This window comes from Solanum lycopersicum, chromosome 9, assembly GCF_036512215.1.
Source record: "Solanum lycopersicum chromosome 9, SLM_r2.1".
Classification (NCBI taxonomy): domain Eukaryota; kingdom Viridiplantae; phylum Streptophyta; class Magnoliopsida; order Solanales; family Solanaceae; genus Solanum; species Solanum lycopersicum.
The window spans coordinates 67,699,954-67,724,268 of NC_090808.1; the positions used below are offsets into that span (position 1 = coordinate 67,699,954).

The 24,315-nt window shown below is 36.1% G+C and overlaps 5 protein-coding genes and 1 non-coding gene across 8 annotated transcripts; 4 read left to right on the forward strand and 2 right to left on the reverse strand.

Annotated features, from left to right (window-relative positions):
• The first annotated feature begins 423 nt into the window (after positions 1 to 423).
• Positions 424 to 9,030, forward strand: LOC101267351 (histone-lysine N-methyltransferase family member SUVH9-like). Of its 3 annotated transcripts, XM_069288765.1 has the most exons (3): positions 430 to 2,818; positions 4,299 to 4,483; positions 8,494 to 9,030. In XM_069288765.1, exon 1 carries the CDS (start codon positions 657 to 659, stop codon positions 2,745 to 2,747), a length of 2,091 nt encoding a protein of 696 aa, XP_069144866.1. In that variant the 5' UTR covers positions 430 to 656; the 3' UTR covers positions 2,748 to 2,818; positions 4,299 to 4,483; positions 8,494 to 9,030. The 3 variants fall into 3 exon arrangements, with proteins under 3 accessions (XP_004247781.1, XP_069144866.1, XP_069144867.1); XM_004247733.5 differs by lacking the exon at positions 4,299 to 4,483 and having other exon boundaries at positions 424 to 2,818; XM_069288766.1 differs by lacking the exons at positions 4,299 to 4,483; positions 8,494 to 9,030 and adding an exon at positions 7,390 to 7,621.
• A 641-nt stretch (positions 9,031 to 9,671) lies between these two features.
• Positions 9,672 to 13,357, reverse strand: LOC101267845 (uncharacterized). The gene is made up of 4 exons (XM_004247735.5): positions 13,034 to 13,357; positions 11,850 to 11,917; positions 11,574 to 11,709; positions 9,672 to 9,922 (listed from the first exon to the last, which is right to left on the reverse strand). The coding sequence occupies exons 1-4, from the start codon at positions 13,182 to 13,184 to the stop codon at positions 9,846 to 9,848; spliced, it is 432 nt and encodes a 143-aa protein (XP_004247783.1). The 5' UTR covers positions 13,185 to 13,357; the 3' UTR covers positions 9,672 to 9,845.
• An 836-nt stretch (positions 13,358 to 14,193) lies between these two features.
• Positions 14,194 to 14,493, forward strand: LOC138338656 (protein BOLA1, chloroplastic). Its single transcript, XM_069289634.1, has one exon. It carries the CDS (start codon positions 14,194 to 14,196, stop codon positions 14,491 to 14,493), a length of 300 nt encoding a protein of 99 aa, XP_069145735.1.
• Positions 14,494 to 16,123: 1,630 nt separating this feature from the next.
• On the forward strand, positions 16,124 to 16,967 carry LOC138338118 (uncharacterized). Its single transcript, XM_069288768.1, has 2 exons — positions 16,124 to 16,396; positions 16,568 to 16,967. Exons 1-2 carry the CDS (start codon positions 16,271 to 16,273, stop codon positions 16,781 to 16,783), a joined length of 342 nt encoding a protein of 113 aa, XP_069144869.1. The 5' UTR covers positions 16,124 to 16,270; the 3' UTR covers positions 16,784 to 16,967.
• Positions 16,968 to 17,306: 339 nt separating this feature from the next.
• On the reverse strand, positions 17,307 to 17,388 carry TRNAS-AGA (transfer RNA serine (anticodon AGA)). Its single transcript has one exon. It is a non-coding gene; the product is annotated as a tRNA-Ser (tRNA).
• A 95-nt stretch (positions 17,389 to 17,483) lies between these two features.
• Positions 17,484 to 24,022, forward strand: LOC101268142 (glutamyl-tRNA(Gln) amidotransferase subunit B, chloroplastic/mitochondrial). Its single transcript, XM_069288767.1, has 10 exons — positions 17,484 to 17,706; positions 17,841 to 18,495; positions 18,717 to 18,930; positions 19,754 to 19,894; positions 19,999 to 20,202; positions 20,799 to 20,996; positions 22,251 to 22,319; positions 23,258 to 23,374; positions 23,465 to 23,549; positions 23,687 to 24,022. Exons 2-9 carry the CDS (start codon positions 17,873 to 17,875, stop codon positions 23,543 to 23,545), a joined length of 1,647 nt encoding a protein of 548 aa, XP_069144868.1. The 5' UTR covers positions 17,484 to 17,706; positions 17,841 to 17,872; the 3' UTR covers positions 23,546 to 23,549; positions 23,687 to 24,022.
• Positions 24,023 to 24,315: the final 293 nt, after the last annotated feature.

Genomic DNA, 24,315 nt, shown 5'->3' on the forward strand with positions numbered 1-24,315 from the left:
TAGCACAAATATCAAAAGATTGTTTCACCAACATTTCCCTATCACCTACCCCAACAAAAAACAATTAAAAAATTTGAGGACATTTTTGTCCATAAAATAATTTTATTTATTCATTTATGACTTTATTGACAATAACAATAATAGTAATAATATTATAATGATACATATATAGAGTTTTGAGAAGGTAAAATATATATCGATTTTATCTTTATTTATAGATAGATTTTTTATTTAAAAATTCTTGATTTCATAATAACATATTTAATATTATTTAATAAATAAAATTTTAAAAATATATAAAATATCAAATTTTATGTGTATCTCGTAAATATGGAGAAATTATAATAAGAAATAACATATTTAATAAAATTTTATAAATAAAATTTTAAAAATATATAAAATATCAAACTTTACGTGTATTTCGTGAAGGTATAGAGATTGTTCTCGATAAGCCTAAACTTTTATGACCAAAAAAAGGAAAGTAAAATTCATTATCTTAATTCTTCTTCTTCACCTCTTCACTCTCAGTCCCTATGAACATACTTGCCATTTCTGCAAAACCTCAAAGCTTTGTTCTTTGTTTGATTTCCTAAAAACCCAAAACCCCATTTTTGATCTGTGAAATCCTTGTTGTTTTGAGTTATAGAGGAAAAAAAATGGGTTCTCTAGTCCCATTTCAAGACCTTAATCTTCAACCTGAATCGACTAATTTTACATCTTCTACAACCCCAAATCCAAGAATTATCCCAAAGATTGAACCAAAGCTTGAACCCCTTGATGAGTATACACAAGCTGATCTTCAAACCCCAGCTTTTTTTTCCAACCCTAGTCCCAATTTCAACACAAGTTCTGGTTCAGCTTTTAGGAGGAACCCACAATTAGCTACTCATGAGGCTGATTCACAATCACCAAGCTCGATTATACCGGAGGTTCCACCTGGGTGCGATAGAAACAATGTTTATGTTTATTCGGAGTATAATCGAATTTCTGAGATGTTTAAAGAAGCTTTTACTGAGAAAATGCAGCGGTATGGAGATGTTGAGGTGGTTGGAAACCAGAATCAGGATTCTGTTGATGTGGTTATGGAAGACGCTGATGCTCGAGCTATAGTTCCGGTGAGTAATAATGATACACAGGTTGCAGAAGTGGTGGTTGCTAGAAGGAAATATCAACAGAGATCATCGGAATTGGTTAGAGTGACAGATCTTAAGGTTGAAGATCAGCTTTATTTTCGAGAGGCTGTTAGGAAAACCCGAATGCTGTATGATTCCTTGCGAATTCTTGCTATGGTGGAAGATGATGGAAGTCAGCATTTGGGTCCGTATAGAAAGCCAAGAGGTGATTTGAAGGCTTGTCAAATATTGAGAGAACATGGGTTGTGGATGAATCGTGATAAACGGATTGTCGGGCCGATTCCTGGAGTGCTTATCGGGGATGTGTTCTTCTTTAGGATGGAGCTTTTGGTTGTTGGATTGCATGGGCAGGCTCAAGCTGGAATTGATTATGTACCTGCAAGTCAGAGTTCGAACCGGGAGCCAATTGCTACAAGTGTGATTGTTTCAGGTGGCTATGAGGATGACCAAGATGGAGGAGATGTGATTATATATACAGGTCATGGTGGACAGGACAAGCATTCGCGGCAATGCGTGCATCAGAAGCTTGAATGTGGGAATTTGGCATTGGAGAGAAGTATGCACTACGGAATTGAGGTAAGGGTAATTCGTGGCTTTAAATATGAAGGAAGTGGAAGTGCAAGTGGTAAGGTCTATGTGTATGATGGATTATATAGAATTGTCGAATGCTGGTTTGATGTTGGAAAGTCTGGATTTGGAGTGTATAAATACAAGCTTGTTAGGATAGAGAATCAGGAAGAGATGGGAAGTGCTATTCTTCGTTTTGCACAGAATCTTAGGATCAGACCTTTGGAGGCAAGGCCTACTGGTTATGTTACTCTCGATATATCAAGGAAAAAAGAAAATGTGCCAGTGTTTCTTTTCAACGATATTGATGATAATCATGATCCGGCTTATTTTGAATATCTAGTAAAACCTATTTATCCTCCACATGTTTCTCTGAATGTGCACAGTGGTAATGGCTGCCAGTGCATTGATGGGTGTGCTGATAATTGTTTTTGTGCTATGAGAAATGGTGGCCAATTTGCCTATGATTATAATGGGATATTGTTGAGAGGCAAACCGTTAGTATTCGAATGTGGACCACATTGTCGATGTCCTCCAACTTGTCGGAATAGAGTGACTCAGAAAGGTTTGAGGAACAGATTTGAGGTGTTTCGGTCTAGAGAGACTGGTTGGGGAGTTAGGTCACTGGACTTGATCCAAGCTGGGTCCTTTATCTGTGAATATACTGGGGTCGTACTCACACGAGAGCAAGCCCAAATTTTTACAATGAATGGTGACAGTTTAGTCTATCCAAGTCGCTTTCCTGATCGATGGGCAGAATGGGGAGATTTGTCTCAAATATATCCTAACTATGAGCGCCCAGCATACCCCTCCATTCCTCCTCTGGATTTTGCTATGGATGTGTCTCGAATGAGGAATGTAGCATGTTATATTAGTCATAGTTCAAGTCCCAATGCTTTGGTGCAGCCTGTGCTTTATGATCACAACCATGTAGCGTTCCCCCACATGATGCTCTTTGCAATGGAGAATATTCCCCCTCTAAAGGAGATCAGTATTGATTATGGGGTAGCAGATGAATGGACAGGAAAGCTTGCCATCTGTGATTGACTAACTTATAGTGGTTGATTCAATTTTGAAAATGATGCGGCAAAGCTGTTTCTCGTACATTATTTGCTGAGGTAATTTAAACATTCAAGACAATAATTCCTGTTAAACTCAAAATTGTAATGACTTTCAGCATCATGTTCTCTTGAGGGATGACTGCTAATTACCAGTCTACTGGTATTAGTCGTCTTCTTACTCCAGCTACCTATTACTTTTGTTCTGAATCTCTTCGTAGACTATTTGAGACCTATTTCTTTAAAATATTGTGCCAGTCTTAAATTTATCTGGCTCTGGAGACTTCTGGACTTGCTATTCTCCTTCTATTGTGAATTTTAACAAGCTGATTGGAACTCCAGTTGCTTTGTTGAGTTTCTATCAATATGCTTTATCTCAGTTTGAATGCATCTTAACTGATTTATTGAATGAATTTGAACTTTTTTTCATGCTCGTCTGCATACATGGTATACTCCCAGACCCCACTTGTGGGACTACACTGGCTATGTTGTTGTTTCATACTAATTGATAAGAATTTCCCTTTTGTCTCTTTGCTTGTCTTTTTAATGGCTTATAGCGTGATTTTGTTTGTATTTGGTTGTGCTTTTGCCTTGATAGATCCCTTCCTCTTTAGATTTCATCTCTAAAGAACTGTTTGCACAACTGCTGAGTAGTACTTCCTTGTCCCATAATCGTTGTACAACTTTTTTTGGCACCCAAAGATGTGGCCGCTCAATAAAGCGGGTAAAACTGTAGGAGAGCGAGGACAAAAACTTTAGAAGATTTTTCCATCCACCTTAGTCTTAGTGGGCAGAGCTACCCAATACCTGTGTTGGTATCCAGTGAAATAGTTGAAGTTTGCATGTTGACATGTACACCGCCACTGTCACCGCCACACACTACTTTGACTAGCTATTCTACATGGAAAAGGGCAAATGACAGAAATGGAATTGAGTGGGAGTTGGGAGTTTTCTTTTAGGAAGGGTACTTCGGTGATTACCAAAAAATTGGGGATGAAGTAGTAAAAATCTTGTCTAATCTAGAAGTGCTTATAAGCTGAAAAGTGCTAGTGCTTATACAATAAGTCAATCCAACTTATAAGTTTTACCAACACCCTAGAGTATGATAGAGGGTTAAAAGGGAAGTTTTGATAATAATTAGTTGAGAAGACGTCGAGAAGCTTGACGAAATTTTTAATTTATACAAATATCAACCTCGTTCAAGGGGAGGTTTATTTTGGAAATGAACCTTAATGTGAAGTATGTTAGATATGAACACAGTGGAGGCAGCTATACTAATGGAAATGTCTTTTGGTTTTTAGGAAAAAAGAATGTCTACTATTCTGAAACGAAGGTAGTAATGATATTAAGTTAAATACTAACAGGATCAACTGGAGGAAAAATACTCTCCCTAATGCCATAGTTTATTAGTTTCTTGGTGTCCAAGTGTCAATTGCGACATGAGCTATGCTGTTGAGGTTTTGCATGCTGTGATTGCTAATTTTTTCATTTAAAGAAATGCTCAAAGGATGTCCGTTATAACTTGAAGTACCTTGAACAGATTGGACAAGTTACAAGGTGGGTTGTAATGGCTTGATTACAAGGGACTCAGCTTCCTTAAGTGGTCGATTGTGGGCACAAGAAGAGAAAGAGGTTGGGGAAAAGAACTTGTCTCGGGACTTATCAATCTTTGTGAAAAAACAGTATTGTAGGTATCACCTTTACAAACTATGTCAAGTTTAAAAGGTAAATAAATTCCTTACTATTAGAGGAGAATGGATATGGCTATGTTGGGGAGCCAGAACGGATATGGCTATGAGAATGGATATTGTTTTTTGTATTTTCCAAGTTTGGTTTTATATCATATATCAAATAAGTGTGTTTTCTCTTTAGATGTTAAATTTAACATTTGAAAGAAGAACATCAATATTCTATATGAACAAAAGAATAGAAGACATTTAGATAATATTGCTGGATACCTTGCCCGTAGATAGATGGGATGCCAGAGGTGCACCGTTACATGACCTCTTTGCTCCCAATTTGGAGATAATAATTTGCTCTTCCACTCTGTTGGGTTACATCTAAGAGTTTGGCCAAGCCTTTTCCTATTCCACTCTTCTCTCTTTCTGTCCAAAGAGGCGGATGTATAATTTAGGTTCCCTCTTTGGTTAGAAAAAAGATGGAATATGATGCGTTCTTGATGATTAATGAGCATGCACATGTATATGATTTCACCATTTTTTATGTTTTATTTCATATGATCCTATTGTTTATTTGTTCCATTTCAAAAAAGTTTTTACCCAAAAAGTAGACCAAACCTTCAAGTTATATTTTCTTAGTAGCTACTAGGGGTGTCAAATGGGCTGGTTGGATTGAAACGAGAGACATTAAAATGGGTTGAATTAGAAATTGGGTTGGGTCTTGATTCGTCCAAGTTTACTTTTGGGCTCAAATGAGCTTAAAAATGGGTTGGGTCTTGAGCCGCCCAATTTGACCTGCTTAATCTCTAATGGTTTGAATATATTGTTATTTAAGTTTTATGACCACAATTTGAATTTCAACTCAAGAAAATTTAAAAAAGAAGTTACAAATGGATAGATAAATCCTAAAAGATATAAAATATAGTTATTCATACCTTCAATATAGGAACATACATTACATCAATGCAAATAAATAGTCTTAAAATGAGTTGAAATTGGAGATTATATTGGGCTCAATTGAGGATTCTCTTAAAATGGGTTCAGGCTTGAATGTGTTAAGATTGAACCCAATTCAAATTGTCTTGAGCCCAACCTTAAAATTTTAGGCGAGTTACCTATTGTTGGGTTCATTTTTGACACCCTTAGTAGCACCCCAATGTTTTGGCCTAGTGGTCGTTGTAGTGGGAGAAGAGCCATGAGTTCTTAGCTTAGTTGCGTGGACTCTTCACTTTGATGCTGAACCCATGTCGGACTTTCCAAAAACGCACTACTTTTGGCAAATCCGACGTGCACCCGTTGAAATTTTTGAAGAGTCCGAGCAACATAGGTTCTTAGGTTGAATCCTAGGGGAGGCAAAAATCACTAGGTGACTATTCGACATTTATGTTGGAGGTAGCAAGTACTCAATGGAATAGTCCCGACCCCCCCACCCAAAAAAAATAAAATCATCAGAATAAAGGGTTTTATTTCTTTCTTGAAGTTTGCATGTCTGCCAAATCTGTAATTTTCTGCAGCAGAAACATGCTAGATAACATTAATAAATTTTTTGTTCTTTGTACTTGTTGAGTCTAAGTTATTTTACAAAATAAAATGTGACCAATAAAAATAAGATCTTCTTGTTCAAAAGAGATAATGTTACTAATCTGACCGACACTGAACTTGGTAAAATGAAATTGTCGAGTGATTGAAAAATTAGATTATTCATGAAATACATATTGAATGTTGATATTATGCATTAATTTCTAAATCTTCACTTTTGTACTCTATCTAGTACCTTTTTGGTAGTGATGTTGGTAAAATTATTATTATTTTATTATTCCCTCCATTTCAAAAAGAATGACCTCCTTTCCTTTTTAGTCTGTTTCAAAAAGAATGACCTTTCTTTTTTTGGTAACATTTTAATTTCAGCTTTCTAGGCGGCATGTTTAAGACCACAAGATCAAAGGACAATTTTGTATATTTGACCAAAATTTAATTTAGGACCATAAGATTCAAAAGCTTTCTTTATATTCTTAAACACCGTGCCAAGTCAAACCAAGTCATTCTTTGTGAAATGGAGGGAGTAATTTTTTTTGTTGACTTGTTCAACCTGACAAACATTAATGAGTCACTAGTCCAACTGCCCCTCGAAAGATAAGTGTTAAGAAGTCCCACATTGGTAGAGGGATGGGAAATTGGTCTCCTTATATGGACTTGGATGAACCTCCCTCATAAGCTAACTTTTAAGGTTGAGTTAGGCCCAAGTACCATATCTTAACATGGTATTAGAGCTAGGCCCATCCCAGTTTGTTGTTCACTTATGTGGGACCCCCATTTATAAGTGTTCACGCTCCAGTAAAGGTTTGAGCGTGTGAGGGAGTGTTAAGAAGTCCCACATCGGTAGAGATGGAAAATTGATCTCCTTATATAGACTTGAACAAACCTCTCCTCGTTAGCTAACTCTTGAGGTTGAGTTAGGCCCGAGTACTATATCTTAACAATATCTTAACAATAAGGTCGATAAGTTCCATGCAATTGACACCGAATCTATATTTAGAAACTTTTATATTGACACACATTCTATATTTAGAGCCTGTTTAGATTGACTTAAAAGTTGGTCAAACCTACTTTTAAGTCATTTTTAGCGTTTGTAAGTGTTTGACAAGGTTAAAAAAATTTAAAATAAGTTGAAAACCTAAAGTAGGCCTTACCCTACTTTTATTTTTTTGACTTAAAAGTCATTTTTGTTTGAATTTTTTATTTTTGATTTAGAAACTACTTTTTTTAAGCCAATCTAAACCGGCTCTTACAAAATTTTATCATGATATTCTAGCCTTTTTTGCTTAGCCATGCTCTTATAAGAATTGACATTACATGTTGATAAGTAGTAAGTTACTCTTCCATTAGTTGAAAATTTTAAATTTAGGAAGTTCACATAGACGATAAATTATAGATATATTATAATGTATGCAGGAATTGGATATATTTGTTTATATGTTAGAAATAGTAATACTGCTCCCTGAGCTTCTGCTCCGTGGTAAGATGAAAACATGATGTGTGGATTAAGAGCGCGTCAAGAGTTCGAACTCTGCTGCAGTCAAAAGCCTGATATTCAAGTGGAGAAGAGTAGAGGGAAATACCTATTATCCACTGAAAGTCTTGTATGTGAGCTGGTCCTTTGGAATCTCTCGGTTGTCAAAAAGAAGTGATAGCTACTTCTGTCAAACGTAGAGGATGCTTCTTGTCATAGTAATACACAGAAGGATTCTCTTTTCTTTCTTGCTTCTTTTATCTTCTAATTGACCTTGAATTGTCGTGTTTTCTGATAAATTGAACTTGCATGCTGATAATTTTTGTCTTTTGCTTTTTCGACGCCCCTGAAGAAGTTTGCTTCTTCCTTCTTGTTGGGTGAATTTCTACAAAGTCTCCAGGTGGTTCATATTTTTAAACTTATTAGTTTTGTGCATTTGACAAAAGCAACTTTATGATATTCTGTATGTGTACTAAATGTGCTTCCATGACCAACCAGTGTTGTTTAGATTGTATTAGCTGACTGTCTAGTGAGATACAAAATTGAATTTCCCTACCCTTCATTTGGTGCTGTTGAGCTAAATTATGGAGAAAGTCACCTTTGTTGCTCTTAGCAATGTGTTCGATATTAGCCAGAGATCACACTCCTTTCCTCTTTTTAAAAAATTATCACCTGTCCTTGAATTCCGCTTCGACATTACTGCTGGTAGTCAGATGGAGATCATAGTTATGGTTTTTTGTCAGTACTAGTTATAGCATACCTTTCAAAGTTTTTTCTGGTCATACACCCTTTCAGTTCTACTTCAAGGATTTTATCCACAGCAATTTATTGTTTGCATAATCGTAATTCATAATATATTGTTCAACCTCTGCCATGATTACTGGTTCTGGAAATCATTGTTTGTGCTGCAGATACTTTGTTTTGTCAGGAAGTAACCTTCTAGGGAATGGTTTTGATTATGAAGATATCAGCTTACAGTTGTCGCTCAAAGCAGCTTACTGCCTAACCTTGTGCTGTTTCTAATTATTTTTTTTTATCTCATGCAGATGAAGGGCACTGTTCTTGACATTCCCGTTATCTTGGTGACAGTCCAGACCGCATCACTAGATTCCTAAAACAAGTTGCTCTGATAGCTGTTTTCTGCACCAGCTTGTAGATCCTATGTTGTAGATAGCATGGTGTTCAAGACTAGCTACAAGAGTGAAGAAAGTGATATTGCTGCTTCTCACTATATATCAGCGCTTTGGTAGGAACCTTTTTAACCTATGTGTGCTAACCTGCCACTGATGTTCTTGATTGTAAGAACTTTCCTTGGTTGTAGTAATAGCTTGTATATATGAAGATCAAACTTGCTTATTCTGTACAGAAGATTGTATTGATTTCGTGTTACCGGATAGCTGTAGTTAAGTTAAAATGCTTTTGCTAGATAAAGAGGGAAGCACCTAGTATGTGGTCCAAGTTAGGTATGCTGGGAATTTTGGAAGGATCAAAGAGGCACAGCAAATATGTTACTACCAGATTTTCCCTCTGGATATGGCAATGCAAATTTTATTCAAATTATTGAATTCTTTCTTATGCTTAAACCTATATTTTTTTTTCTTCTCATTGTGCTGTTTACCCTATTGAAATACAGGAAATAAACTCATTTTGCTTGATTTAGCCAAGTTATTTCAGAAACTTGAGCTGTGATGCTGAGTGTCAAATTTTATACTTAAATAGGAAAAACTCAGTTATTTGGTTGTATATTTGCTCTTATCACAATTTCAGAAGTTGTCATTTTATTTTCAAAGTCAGTGCTTATTCAAACATCATCACATAAATCAGATTTTTGAGTTAATTTGTGCAACTATATTTGGTGATGTGGCACTGTTGATTGGACAGTGACATGGAAGCTAACTGGAAAATGTTGCATCAATGCTGATGTTTCAACTTACTAGACAAATATAAAAATCTTGATTTGAAAGATCATCAATTGACATAGATGGTAACTTGAGAATTAGCTTTGGAATGTTGGTTTGATGAGTAATTAGATAGAGACTACTGAATTACAGCCCTGTTTTGCCATTTTTAAGCTAAAATTAATTATCATTCAAAGAGTTTAAATTTGATGTTTTTGGTTAAAAAAGAATACTGTGTGTTACTGAGCAGCAGAGCTAACTTGTGTCCTGTTGGTAAAGGCAAAGATATGATAAGAACTGAGAAAGCAATTGCTAGTACATTTGACTTTGACACATAGAAACTGAACATGTTATATGGCATAAAATTGTCCAAGTGCTGCAGAATTTGGATACATGATGATAGTCATATCTGTTAATAGTATACACATATACAACTGATATTACGAGTCGTATCGATCAAATAGCCTCGTTTTTGAACCCTTGTCAAAGATGTAGGACTGTCAGATGGTGGTTCCATTCTTTTCAAGTTCGCGTTGTCTGGCTCTTTCCATCTTTCGCTTACGCCATTCCTCCACAACTGTACACAAGTTTATTATTGAAGGGAATGAGTTTAACGAACCATCGTAAGACTTATTAACATCTAATGGTTTCAAAATGCAAGAAGAGAGTACTAGCAGTCAATACCAGAACAGAGTCGCAACAGTTTTCAGCCATGTAGCGCGACACATACAATTAAAGGAGCAGTATCTCACAGGTAAAGTCCATTATGACAGCAGAAAACACTGGCAAGAAGCAGATGAGTAAATCTATACTAAAGATGCATTGCTAGCTCAAAATTCTATTTGCCATTCAAAAAGACGAGAACTTTTGATGTCCATTTCATGTAGGCCATGCTTATTTCTCATAACTATTGGTTTTCATTAGCAAGTAGGATGACTCATGCATGAAAGGAGAATACACAAGGTAGGAGAAACCCTGCAAAACCATCTTGAGGTTGTCGTATATGCTCCAAAAGCACATGTGAGAGATGCACACAACAAAGTCCTCATGGATATCCCTGATTTAAGATGCTTATTGTGTGACTAGTTGATACCCATTAGTCCTGACTCCTGAGTCTTTATGAAGATCAACAGGATCTAACACCAGCGATAGAATGCAGTTCTAGCACTTCAGACTTTTTACACTCGATTGCAGTGCACTATCTATTATCCAGGTTTAACACTGCTACATCAATGCTGCATCTCAGACTATGCAAGTAGTAATAAACAGGATTTCTGTACATACAATTCATGCTGCACGATAAGAAGGATGACATATACTGTTTACACCTAAGAGAAGGAAAGGGAAACTACGGCAGGGCAAGAAATGTCTTAACGTCTGAAATTTAAACAGAGGAGGATAAATGTAAATGGATTAATGTTGTGATGGACAGTGGTTAACTAAGAACAGTGTTTTCTGTTGAAGATCATACATGATTTGTATTGATTTGATTCGATAGCTGTGATTTATCTTCATTAGGAGATGTAAATTTGCCAAAAACATCTAAATTACCGAAGCAATAATCAGTGTACTTAGTATAAATGTCCAAACAAACTTGAGGGAATAATCAAACTCAACGAGTCTCTCAGTCTTTCACGTAATTCTTCCTAGTGTCTTTTTAGAATACTGGATAAGACAAACTACTAATTCCTATATCACAATTCAGTCCTCTTCGAGCCTACTTGCATCGCTCTCATACTCGTACTAAAACCGATGATATAATTATTCTATATTCTCTGGGTATGATCTACTTGTGGACACTGTCTTAGATCTTATAGAAGTAGAATATCAAACTTTGGTCCCACAATACGTGCCATCATCTGATTAAAATTACTTCTCCAAGAGGTAAGGTGCATTGAGTTAACACAAATAAAGTTGATGTGTTCCTACTGACAATTAAGTTGTCCTTCATATAGCCTCAATTCATTGACCGAATTCAGAGGAAAGCAAATGAACTGTTGATTCAAGGGAATCAGATGACCGATATATTGATAATTGTGCTTTTTAGAAGATGTACAATTGACTGAAGCTTGCTATGCCAGTTAGTTTAGCAAAAAGTTTCTTTTACTGATTCCAAGAGCTGCAGAAGACATTGTTGACGGACTCACCATGTGGCTAAGCGTTATAGAGGTCTTTTTGTATCTAAAGATAAGATATAAAGAATGTCCAAGAGGGTTGTTGATTATTACCTTTAACGCTGCCTGAATCAGTATAAGAACGATAATTGTTCAGTCTAGATATGAGGTCTACTGCAGCAGTCTGCTTTGCATCCTTCTGTTGGAGAGGATCTGGTTCGACATGCCCTTCTTTCTGAATTTCCTTCACCTATCACGACAGAAGATATTGTATTCTCCAAAAGTCACAAAAAATAGAAAACAAAACATTACTAATACTATTGATGCACAGGCACACATCATTCTAATTATTCAGCTAAAACCAAACAATAGGAAAAAGGAGGTACCTACTCTTTTAATTAGCTCCACAGGCAACATAGCACGACGAATCTCTGCTGCTTCCGTTATATACCTTTCAACTGCAAACCAAACAGTAAGATGCCATATTAGCCATTCTCTCACCAAAACTAGATTAGGTGCTCCTGCAACAGCTTTTTTTTTTTTTTGGGTAACTAACAGTATTATAAATCACCAAAGGGCAGTCATTACAGAATTAGCTAGCTAAAACAGCTTGCTATGGTCTAGAATTGTAACAAATTTACTCACAGAATCTGACATACTGATGATTAAAACTTTAAACTAGAGACTAAAACTTGAATGTCAAGGGTAGCTCGCACATTGCATATGTACGCTAGATCTTTAGCCATTGTTTTCACTTATTTGCTTCTTTTTTCAAAGAGTCGCTGATTTCTATCTATGTACAATTTTTAAAGAGCAAAACTGTCTGTGTAGAAGTCCACCTTTGTTTTTGATACGCAGGAGGGATACGGGAAGATTCCTCTAACAGGACTTGTACCATGCTATTCTGGATGAGATTTGATAATTTTTGCCATAATGTTCATTCACAAGGCATTCTATTATTCATGTTCCAGCCAGTATACACTACCTTAACAGATTCTGAAAGAAGTGGATATCTTTTGTTTCCGTCGAATCACAAGCTGGTGCAAGGACAAGCTTTTATGCAATTTTGACTGAGGTTACCAAGTAATCACCCAATTTTACCTCTAAATTGACAGATAATCACTTCAAATAGGTACTTCCAAAGGGTTGCAGAAACTCAAAAAGGGTCATATGGCAACTTACAAGAAACCTTATTTTGTGCTATTTAAGCAAGAGATCTCACTAATTAGTTTATACTATAGGGAGTACAAAAGGAAGCCAGTAACTTTCTAAATCCTAATCTCATATACTCTCAATTATGCTTCCCCTTTCTGAAATTCAAAGTTCAACACTCAATTAGATCAGAAAATGCAGCAATTCCAGATCAAAGTAATCATTTTTTACATTTCTTAATCAAACAGCAAAAAACCTCTAATCCTATATGCACTTTCTCAAAATTTATGTTTTCTATTGCTACCCTAGCAAAAACCCAGAAAAAATCAAACAGAAAGAAACACAATTTACAGATTAAGAACCCCAAGAACCTAAAAATGAAGCAAATTTAAAGGGAAAAAAAAGCAAGAAGAGATGGAAACCTGAAGATGGTGTGGTGGAAGATGAAGAAGAAGAGAAGAAACTGTGAAGTATAAAAAGGGCAGCAATTATATTGACGAAAGTGACAATAATGGTGGCATTCTTGAACGACCACCTTAATCTCCACCGATGTTGTACATGTACCACCTCCATTTTCAACCCTCAGCTGAAAAAAAGAAGAAGCAAGGTTCTTGATTTGCTAAATGGAAGTTTCTCATAAATTGGAAATTACTTTAATTTTGTTTTGAAAAGAAAGGAGAAATATATCTCGAACAACCATAAACGGTATCCCAATGTTATACTTTTGAGATGCCGATGCTTTTATCGTACAAAAACTAAAGTAAATATGTCATTTATATTAACCGACTATACACATATTATAATGAATATCGAATTGATAAATAAAATTATCTCATATACGTATCCGTTAGTATAAATAATATAATATGCTTTAGTTTTTGTACATTAGGAGTACCAGTGTCTCAAAAGTATGATATAGAATATCTCCATATTATTTACGATAGTTTGAAATATACTTATTCATTTTTCTTTTCATTTTTAAGAGTCAAATCATAATAACTTTAACTTACATTAACAATGTTTTTTTTAAATGTATTGATATATAAAAAGTCTCATTGTAGTAAAATGATCGAAATCCTACCTTTATGTTCTGTTATTACCATTATCCCCTATTAGTTTAACAAATCTTCAAAATTCCTTATTTTCACGTATCAGATTAATGTATCGCGTACATCAGATTAGTGTATATAAAATGTATATCAAATGAGTGTATCATGTATAAAATATAATGTATTTTACTTAACGATTAGTGTATTTCGCACATCATATTAATTTATCAGCGCTTATATTATTGTATCAGTTTGATAAATTTTTGTAATTATAAACTTATAAAGAATAAATGATAATTTTGCGTTAAAAAGTACGTGATTTCTCCATTTTGCTAAAAAATTAATATAAGCGCTAATAATACATTAAGTATCTAATTTTTTTTTTGTTTAAGTTATTGAATTAACGAAAAAATATTAGTTAAATTGACTTTTTGGAGTATTTGCACCACCCAAACAACCCTTCAGTCAATTATTTTTAGGAGTATCGGCGGCAGAGAGCTTACCGGAGAAGAGAGAAGAAATTAGGGTTCAGCATGGCGTCACGAGGGATTCTGTCGAGGGCAAGTAGGATGAAGACGAAGCTACAATCAGCACTTGAAGCTAACATAATTGAAGTCGAAGACGTTTCTTACCAGCACGCCGGTCATGCCGCCGTCAGGGAAACCGGAACAAACGAGACACATTTCAATCTCAAAATTGTGTCAAACAAGTTCGACGGACAGAATCTTGTTAAACGTCACCGTATGGTGTATGATCTCTTGACTGATGAATTCCAATCTGGTTTACATGCTCTATCTATAGTAGCTAAGACACCCAAAGAAGATGGCATGTAATTGTTCAGTTTGAGTTGATTTTATTCAGCTGAATAATATTTTGGTTTTATTATGTTGAAACTCAAATTGAGATAAGCTATGAAAGTGTTGTGCTGATCATAATTACTATTGTTTTTATTTGCTTTAGTTATCGTATTGATTGTTGTTGCTACTTGTTCGTTATTGTATTTATTTTTACATGCTTGTGTTTTGCTATGCTTTACTTGAGCTGATTGTATTCATAAGATAGTGGTAAGTCTGTGTACACATTACTGTCCTTAGACATAATTTGTGGGATTACGTATTGTGTTGTTGTTATTGTTCCTTTCTTGTTGCTTTCCTTATTAGTTGTTATGTTTTCGTCTTCTTTTTGACTTATTTGCTGCGCTTGAAAGTTGAACCGAGGCTCCTTCAGAAACAACCTCTCAACCTTGACAAGGGGTATAGATAAGGTCTAAGTACACTCGACCTTCTCCAGACTCCAGTTGTGGATTTCACTAGATAAGGTTTGCGTATACTCTACCTTTTCCGGAACTCAGTTGTGGGATTTCACTGGATATGTTGTTGTTGTTGGAGGTATGGGGGGATCATGAGTTCTCTCCCATCTATTTGTTCTTATTAACAACCCTGTTTGATAAAAGCCTGTGATTTCTCTTGTTAATTGCTTTGCTTCTCTTGATTTTTCAGTCAAGTAGAGACGTCTTGTTGTTTACCCATAGCCAGATTTCAAAGTTAGGAAAAAGGATGATGTGATCGAAAAGATTATTGGCTAATGGGGCTATTCAAAAAGCTTTTTTTTTGTCTCATGTGTTAATACTAGTGCAGGATGCTTTAAGACAGCTATTTTGTTCTGCAAAACTATGGCTATCTACTTAAAAGAGTCCAATCATTTGATTATGCCGTCCTCACAGTTCCTTACCTCTTGTCTTGAGGGTCTGCTGCACATTGATTTTTATGGTAAGTTTTTTTCTGATCACTATCAGTTTAATTTAGTCTGTCATTTTTACAAGGTTATTGTCTATTTGATTAATCTTTATCTAGAGATTTACATTATAAGTGACTTTATCATGTAAGTTTTTACATCGTCAGTACATAGAACTCAAGTCCTGTTTGTTTTCCATATTTCTAGTGTAACTCTTCTTTTACCAATGTTGAGTCTTGCTTCTGTTTGTTTTCCATATTTCTAGTGTAACACTTCTTTTACTAATGTTGAGTCTTGCTTGGTTATTTTTGTCATTTCTTTGACCTCTGATGTTGTTCTTTTATGCCAGGCCGGCTTTAAGAGAGAATATTTAGATGGAGGTTTAGCCTTCTTATAAGTTTGTCTCTTTATATACATAGTAAGATGTCAAATGGACATATTTGTTGCTCTTGGATTTTGTCTTTGTCATTTCTGTTGATTCATTGAGGATAGAACAAGAAAGGATTTTCCCAAAAAACAAATCCAAAGGCTTATAAGTCAGTGTAAAGTGAATATGCTCTTCCATCGTAAAAAAGTGTGAAGTGAATATGCTCTTCATAGAAAAAAGTGTGAAGTGAATATGCTGACTTAAAAGTCTACTTCTACATATTTTCTGTGACCCTAGTGTGGCTGATCATCGCCTTTGTAAGTTATTGCCTCACCAATAGTTAATCAGACACAAGACCTTCCTCGGGCAGATTCCTCCTTTTGCTCCTCTGTCCACAGGTCTTAGCAGCCGTTTCCAGCTGTCGTTCCCCTCTCAAGAGAGGTTCTTACGCGTTATCAACCATCCACCATTGGAAATAGCACTTTCTCTACGACTTGAATGTGCTAAGCATGGTGTCAGAGATCATCCGGAGCCAGGAGAGGACTATTCTTCTAGTTGTAGTCATGCCAGAAATAAGAAGAAAGCCAACCAATGTAGTGATCATGTTGAAGGAAGACAAGGTTCTCTTAGACAAGGTTTGAATGAGTCAAGTTTTCAATTGTCACTTGGCACTTCTGTATCTCTTGTTCTATCTGCTCCGACCATCAAGAAAATAGCCAAACAAAGATTACTCAATCATATTTCACAGAAATCTGATCCTTATTCCATCATTATCAATCCCCTTGCTGTCTCCTGAACTGCTGCAGGATCTGGACCTAGCTGAACTACTTCAAGCTTCCCCTCCACTGGTTGCAACTCGAACATTTGATCGTGCTAGAAAGCTGCTAAGCTTGTGTAACCAGTCTGCTTCTGCTACTGGTACGCCGGTTCAGAAAATAGTGTATTATTTCGCTGACGCTCTTCAACACAGAATTGATAAGAGAGATGAGGAAAATGCTATTTACTGGAGAGGAAGATATTGAAGCATATTTTCTATTCGTTTATGCAAGTTGTTGCTGATCTTAGATAAATGCGCATACTCGTCTAATATATCTTATGTTTGGACCTAATAACTTAAAAATGTAGCCCGTTATTTTAGTTACCAAACTAAATTTGGTTTATCAAATGGCTAATCATTTGAAATTCAATAAAAAAGTTATTTAAATACATTGATGGTTCATCTGTTATAAATCATATAGTATTTTTTTTGAATAGCTTACAATACTGATTTTGATAGTAATTCATTTATTTCACAGGACTCACCTGCAAAGCGCGTTTACTCTTACTAAAAGTGGGATGCTTCAAAGATAGATAGAAAGTAGGATTATCATTTTAAGCATAGATTAAATCAAACATCTAATTAATTAAATAACATTATTTTAATTATTTTTTAGTGAATCAGGAATTGAAGTTTCGTAAATGGTATGCAGCTACCCTCCGTCATACTTTTGGGAGATTGGTGCCCTTGTCGTCCAAAAACAACAAAACGGGGAACACAAAAATAAACGTGGTCGGCAGGATTCGAACCTGCGCGGGCAAAGCCCACATGATTTCTAGTCATGCCCGATAACCACTCCGGCACGACCACTTGATGTTCGTATTTCTCGCAGTAAAAATTTATTACTAGAACAAAAAATGAATGTGATTTTTGATTTTCCCTTTATCTTCATCAATTCTCATTCTAGTGTTCGAATTTCTTCAGTATTTCAATTTTTCTATGCTCATACTCCATAGAAACTGCTTAAACTTCTTGACTACTTCTCCCTACAGTTCAAAAATCCAATCTTGCACCATTTTTCTTTTATGTCATAGCATTTCGGAGTAAAATCTTGGCCCCTCTTCTAAATGTTTCGTGTATGAGACTTTCATCAGTGGCTGAAGCTTTTTAGTTCAAGATAAATCCTGGGTATTCTATATTTTCAGTTTTATTTATCAGTTTCAGCGTAAAGTTTCAATCTTTATACACTTCAAGGCATTTTCTTTAAAAAAAAAAAAGGGATAAATTTGAAGCTTATGAACCATGTGTTTGATGATTTGCAGGTGTAATTTAGTGTGTTTGTTCTGATAGTAAGATGGCATTGACATTCTTTAGAGGGATACAGCTTAACCCGTCTATGTTATACCCTTCCTCATATTTTGCAAGAAAACATGGTGTTTTGTATTGTTGTATGAGAAGTGCACAGACACAAACTGCAACCCAAGAAAAGGAACAGACTAAGTTGAAAGGTTCCACACAAAGTCAACCTAAAGCAGTTGATAAGTTTCTGAAGGATTTTGAGGCAGTTATAGGGATAGAAACCCATGTTCAACTTTCCACTCTTACTAAGGCTTTTTGTAGCTGCCCTTATAACTATGGTTCTCCACCTAATACCAGTGTTTGCCCTGTTTGTATGGGTTTGCCTGGTGCATTGCCAGTGTTGAACTCAAAGGTGATAGAGTGTGCAGTAAGAGTTGGCCTTGCACTTAATTGTAAACTGTCTTTGAATTCTAAGTTTGATAGAAAACAGTACTTCTATCCTGATCTTCCCAAAGGGTATCAAATATCACAGTTTGATATCCCAATTGCTAGTGGTGGTTATCTTGATGTGGATCTTCCACTCGAGTATGGCGGTGGCCATAGAAAGTTTGGCATTACCAGGGTGCATATGGAAGAAGATGCAGGGAAGCTGCTTCATACCGATGGGGGGAGCTACTCACAGGAAAGAACTCCTCCTTCATACATTCGCATCCCCCCCCCCCCCCCCCGCATCACATTGTAATGTTATCGCCATTGATGTTTGTATCAATTTATAGTGATTTACTTTGTATATGTGCATGAATAGAGTTAGATTATTTGATCTAACATACTTGTTGCTTCTATTAATAAAGTACTCACTGTGAATTTTAGGCAGGTGTTGATTTGTTTGGCTCTCTGATACAGGTTGACTTAAATAGAGCTGGAGTCCCATTGTTGGAAATTGTATCTGAACCAGATATGAGAACTGGTATTGAAGCTGCAGAATATGCTGCAGAATTGCAAAGGTTGGTCAGGTATCTGGGAGTGGGTAATGGGAACATGCAAGAAGGATCACTTCGCTGCGACGTCAATATTTCAGTTCGTCCTATTGGTCAATTAGAGTTTGGTACAAAGGTTTGCATGATCTGCTTTCCGTTTCTATTGCTTTCCCTTATGCATAGGAAATACTAATTTATAGCTAGATGATTCAGGCATGAAGATTCTAAATTTTAGTTTGCTTTCCTTTGTGGATGTTTTTCTTTCTTATCTTGTTCTGCCATTTTTCTTGGTGGATGGTTCGGTAAGTTGTGTTTCAAGTGATACATTGGCTCCTATTCCATTGTTCATCTATGCACCACAAAGAATGTCTCCTATATAATCTGGTCAATTGACAACTTAATTTAGTGCCAGGTGTAAGTCCAGTTTGGCCATTGCCCATTTATGAAATTCTTGCTTTAGCCTTAAAATTAATAAGGGAATTTACTCGTCATTTGAATGTGAAATGTGGTCTATGGTGGGTCCCAGAGGAGTCTATATCTGCATTCCAAGTTTTGTGAACCCAGTATTTTGTATTCTGATGAACATAATCTCAGCTTCATTTGGTGGGACTGCCTTTGTTTGATAAAACTTGAAACTGGAGACATGTTTAGCATGCAAATTTTTTGTCTTAATTCGTCAAACTACATATTAAATACCATTCAAGACTTTAAGTTAGCTGTCCTTGTATTTGTCGCTAGAGTGAGTGAGTGACCATGATTTCCCCATTTCTGCAACTTTCATGTCAATTACATTGTTTCTTCTCTATAATGGATCAAGTTTTTACTTCATCTGGTGTTAATTCTTTATTGTTGCCTTTCTATGATCTGGAAATTCTCAGCAGTGAGTGTTTAGTTTAAGTTGCATATGTTAAGTCAGCACTCTATATAATGAACTGATATATCTTTTTTTTTTGTGTCAGGTTGAAATTAAAAACTTGAACTCCTTCTCATCGATGAGTAGGGCCATTGATTATGAAATTTCAAGACAGGTGGAACTACATAACCAAGGCCAGATTGATCAAATTGTACAGGAAACTCGTCTATGGGAGGAAGGTGCTCAGGTATGCAACTGTACTTTTTGATACTACTGCAGTATGTATGTCAGACTAGTTTACTCAAGTCTTTCCGTGGAAAACTTATATGCTTAACCTTCTCATACATCTAGAAAACAGTAACCATGCGAAAAAAGGAAGGACTTGCTGACTATCGTTATTTCCCTGAACCTGATCTCCCTGGTGTTTCTCTCACCGAGGAGTATGTGAACAGTATCCGTGAGTCATTGCCTGAACTTCCAGAAGATAAGCGTCGGAGGTACGAGAAACTGGGCCTAAGCATGCAAGATGTCCTATTTCTTGCCAATGACATCAATGTAAGTGCTTCTCATTGTCAGGTTCTGCTTATACTGCCTTATTGGCATGTAGACACTCCAGTACTGAAATCTATCAAGCTGATGTTATTTCGTAAGGGTTTAACCTGTGAGTGAAGTGCTTCTCGCCAGAAATTTAATATGATGCTTTAAATCCTTAAGCATCTAAAAGGACAAGCATTATTTGACTTTTAGATACACATAAGTCCATTTAGCTATATGCCTCTTGGAAGTATTTACCCTCCCTTCTCCCTTCTCCCTTCTCCCTTCTCCTTCTCTTCCATGAGTTCCAATGGCCCAATGAGACCAAAGTTGGGTGGGTTGGTGGTGGGTGGAGAAGAGGGTGCGGACTTGAGTAAGTAAAGGAATAGAAGTGAAGGATGATGTTGTTCAAGAACACTATCATCCTTTCATTGACTTATGGTTTAACATGGATGGATTCCCCTATCAAGTTTGTCTTCAAAGGAGCCCGAAAGTATGACATCGTCATCCTGTTATTAAAATTCTGGACTATTAGCCTGCATAATCAGGCCTTTTCCAGCTTTTCCCATTATTTCTTTGTAGAAATATCCAGTTCCACTGATAATTGCATGTTACAGATTGCAGATTTTTTTGATGCAACAACTGCAGGAGGTGCTGATATAAAGCTTGCTGCCAATTGGATTATGGGAGATATTGCTGCGTACATGAAAAATGAAAAAGTGACTATCAATGAGATTAAACTTACCCCTCAAGAACTGGGGGAGCTCATAGCTTCCATTAAAGATGAGACTATCAGCGGAAAGATTGGGAAGGAGGTAAATGCACTTTGGGCGCTGATATAACTAAATTTGTATGGTTGAAAATCACATCTTATGGTTTTCCTATACATTACTAATAGAATTTTTGTTTTGCTGATTTTCTTCACCATTTAGAATATTTTTGGGTGCGTTGAGGTTGGGGATTTGTCCAGTCACAAGTAACTATCTGTTAGGCTTCTTAATTCTTCTGCAAATCACTGACCTTCATTTGGTTGCAGTCCATGTTGTATTTGAGAAGCCAGGAATTGGTATAACAACAACAACATACCTAATGTAATCCCACAAGTGGGTCTGGGGAGCTAGAATGTATGCAGACCTCACCCCTACGGCCCTACCTTTGTGAGTGAGGTACCTGACGCAGGATAGTGAGAAAAGAGACAACAAAGTAGCAAGATACAAAAAAGATGCAACAAAAGATAGTAATACACATTGAAGAATAAGAAACTATGTGATAGTTGATAATAATACTAAAAGGAGAGGAGAAAACTAGCCCAGTCCCTTCCCCATTCAGAATGCGACAACACTCATCTACCTACTAACCTTCAATCCTCATCCTCGACCTTCATATCTGAGGTCATGTCCTGAGTCAGCTGAAGTTGTGCTTTGTCCTGTCTAATCACCTCCACCCCCAGTTCTTCTTCAGCCTACCTCTACCTCTCCTAACTCCTGCTACAGCCAACCTCTCACACCTCCTTACTGGCACATCCTCGCACCTCCTCTTCACATGTACGAACCATCTCAGTCCACTTCCCTCATCTTGTCCGATGTTTCTTATTGGTGTTGATGCTTTGGTTTACAATGTTTTAGAAACATTATAACTGAAGATGGAACATATATCAGGAATTTAACATATACCTTCTTCAGACAGTCATGACTGATGAGATCTGCTATAGAGGCCAATTAAGAAGTCCCTATGTTAGCAGCAATGTAGTCTCTCTGTAACTTCAGTTTATTGTTGTACCGTACTTTGTGACTATCATAAGCTGTTGTTTGAGTGTGAGAAATCCGTACTGATCAAGAGTCTTTCCGGCATGACTAGTTTGGCATGAATCATTTTTGATGATACATCTTAATATCTGCATGGATGTGTGCATATAAGAGAGGGAAAGAGTATCACTTGTGCATAATCAGTAGTATTCTTTAGAAATGCATAAATATATGGTAACGGGTCACTCTCTTCATTGGCTTTACTTTGATCCACTCTGTTCAATTACTATGTTTCTGACCGATAATTGTTGTTGAACTTTACAGATTTTATTTGAGCTAATCGCCAAGGGTGGAACAGTCAAGGGGCTGATAAAAGAAAAGGATCTGGTTCAGGCAAGTTGGCTTGCAATATTGCAAGAGCTCTAGTATTTTTCTCTTGTTATAAATAATTATATAATAAAATGATTTTACTGTTCTGTTGATGAGCTTTATAATCATCTGTTGAACTGGATTCTTTTAAATCTCAAAAAAAAAATTTCTTGAATAAACTTTCAAGACCACTAACTTATCACCTGTTACCAATGACGCTGTTCTCTCATTCTGATGGATTAGAGTTAAAATTGTAGCCCGTGTTACCTGAATCGTAGTTATTTGGAGACCCTTTGATTGGATAAGGAAACTGATCATGAAACAACTACAAATAAAGATACTTGAAGATGAATATTGACCCCACGAAGACACTGAGCCAATCAACTTTAGATTGCTTGATGACTGTAAATTATCTGATGTATTGATACTTAATCTTACTTCCAAGGTTTCAGGATTTACCTAGTAGAACCTTTTTATAACAAGTTGTAGATGTAAGTTTTGGTATTGTTGTGATATCAAAGTCAAATGAATGCTAAACCGTTATTGTCTCAGTTTGATAAAAGCCTCAGCACAGTTCCGTTAACCTGATTCTATGAACTGCGTGGATAATCTATTGCGGATATCATACACATCACTGTTAAAGTTTCCATTACTTATCTATAAATGTTCATGGTTAAAAGTTCCCAAAATTATCTTCTGAAGTGTGTCAAACTGTGTGTATTTGTTCTCGATTACACTGCCTCAGAATTCTACCATGAGCTATCTTGTCTAGAAACATCTTGACCTAAGTGACCATGTGTCATTCAGACTGACTGCCCTTGTGGTTGTGTTTATTGATGTTAACAATTTGTATAAAGTGGTGTTGTCGATTTACACGACTGGCATTTTACAACCAAGTAAGTAACTGAAGCATATTTGTTATTAAAGGAATCTAATCTACTTTCTCATTTTTGAATAAACAGATTGTTGACACTGCGGAGATTGAGAAAATGGTAGATAAGGTGATTGCAGATAGTCCAAAGCAGCTGGAACAATACCGCGGTGGTAAAACTAAATTGCAAGGTTATTTTGCTGGCCAGGTATGTTTTCATTCAGTCCTTGGAGTTTGTTGTTTTCATATCATGCTGGCTATTGACCATTACTTTTCACATTGTTGTGCTGATTGCTAGGTGATGAAGGAATCAAAAGGCAAAGCAAATCCAAAACTTTTGAACAAAATCCTTTTAGAGAAATTAAATGCCAAAAGCTGATCATGTACGAGCTCCGTCTAGCTCTTTCTTTTCCTGGTCCATATATGCACCATTAGTCATTTGCTTTCCTCTCTTATCATATTGCTTATGTTCCGTTTGGATGGCATGATGACTATTACCATCTTTGCAACGTGATTTCAGCGATTGGCTACTGATGAAGAGTCGATATTAACCGGTGATAATCTTCATATCACCAGCAAGTGCAAGCACCTGATTAGAGCTTTTCAGATCATTTGCAAATCATCAGAACTGAGGAAGACACATGTAGCAGAGGTAGGATAGGTCATTATTTTCGACATTTTTTTGGACTAGTTCTTAATAAGTACAATGATGGTATATTTCGAACTACCAAAACTCTGATTTATGTACTAAGCATCAGGGGAGAATAAGCTTATTGTTAATGCAATTGCAACTGATACTTTCTTCCTTCAAGTGTAATATAGCATACACTTTACTATGGATTGTCCTTTTTGTTAATGACTTTTGTTGCCTATTTGACATAAGTGTGAGCATAAATTAGCTTAGCTTGCTTATGAGCCCAGAGTTTGAGATATTTCAATAAATTGGAGAAGTTGAGACTAATATTCAAGATCACACTTTACTATTGCAATTTTTTCCTGAGGATTTGTATGTAATGGTTCTATCCTGATTTTCCTAAAGAATTAGGGTTTAAAAATAGGAAAAATATTCTATCAGTAACAAGTTAAATAGCAAAAATTTATTATCCTTTCAACCTTGAGAGGTTGACATTCATTTGGTTTTTCTAATGG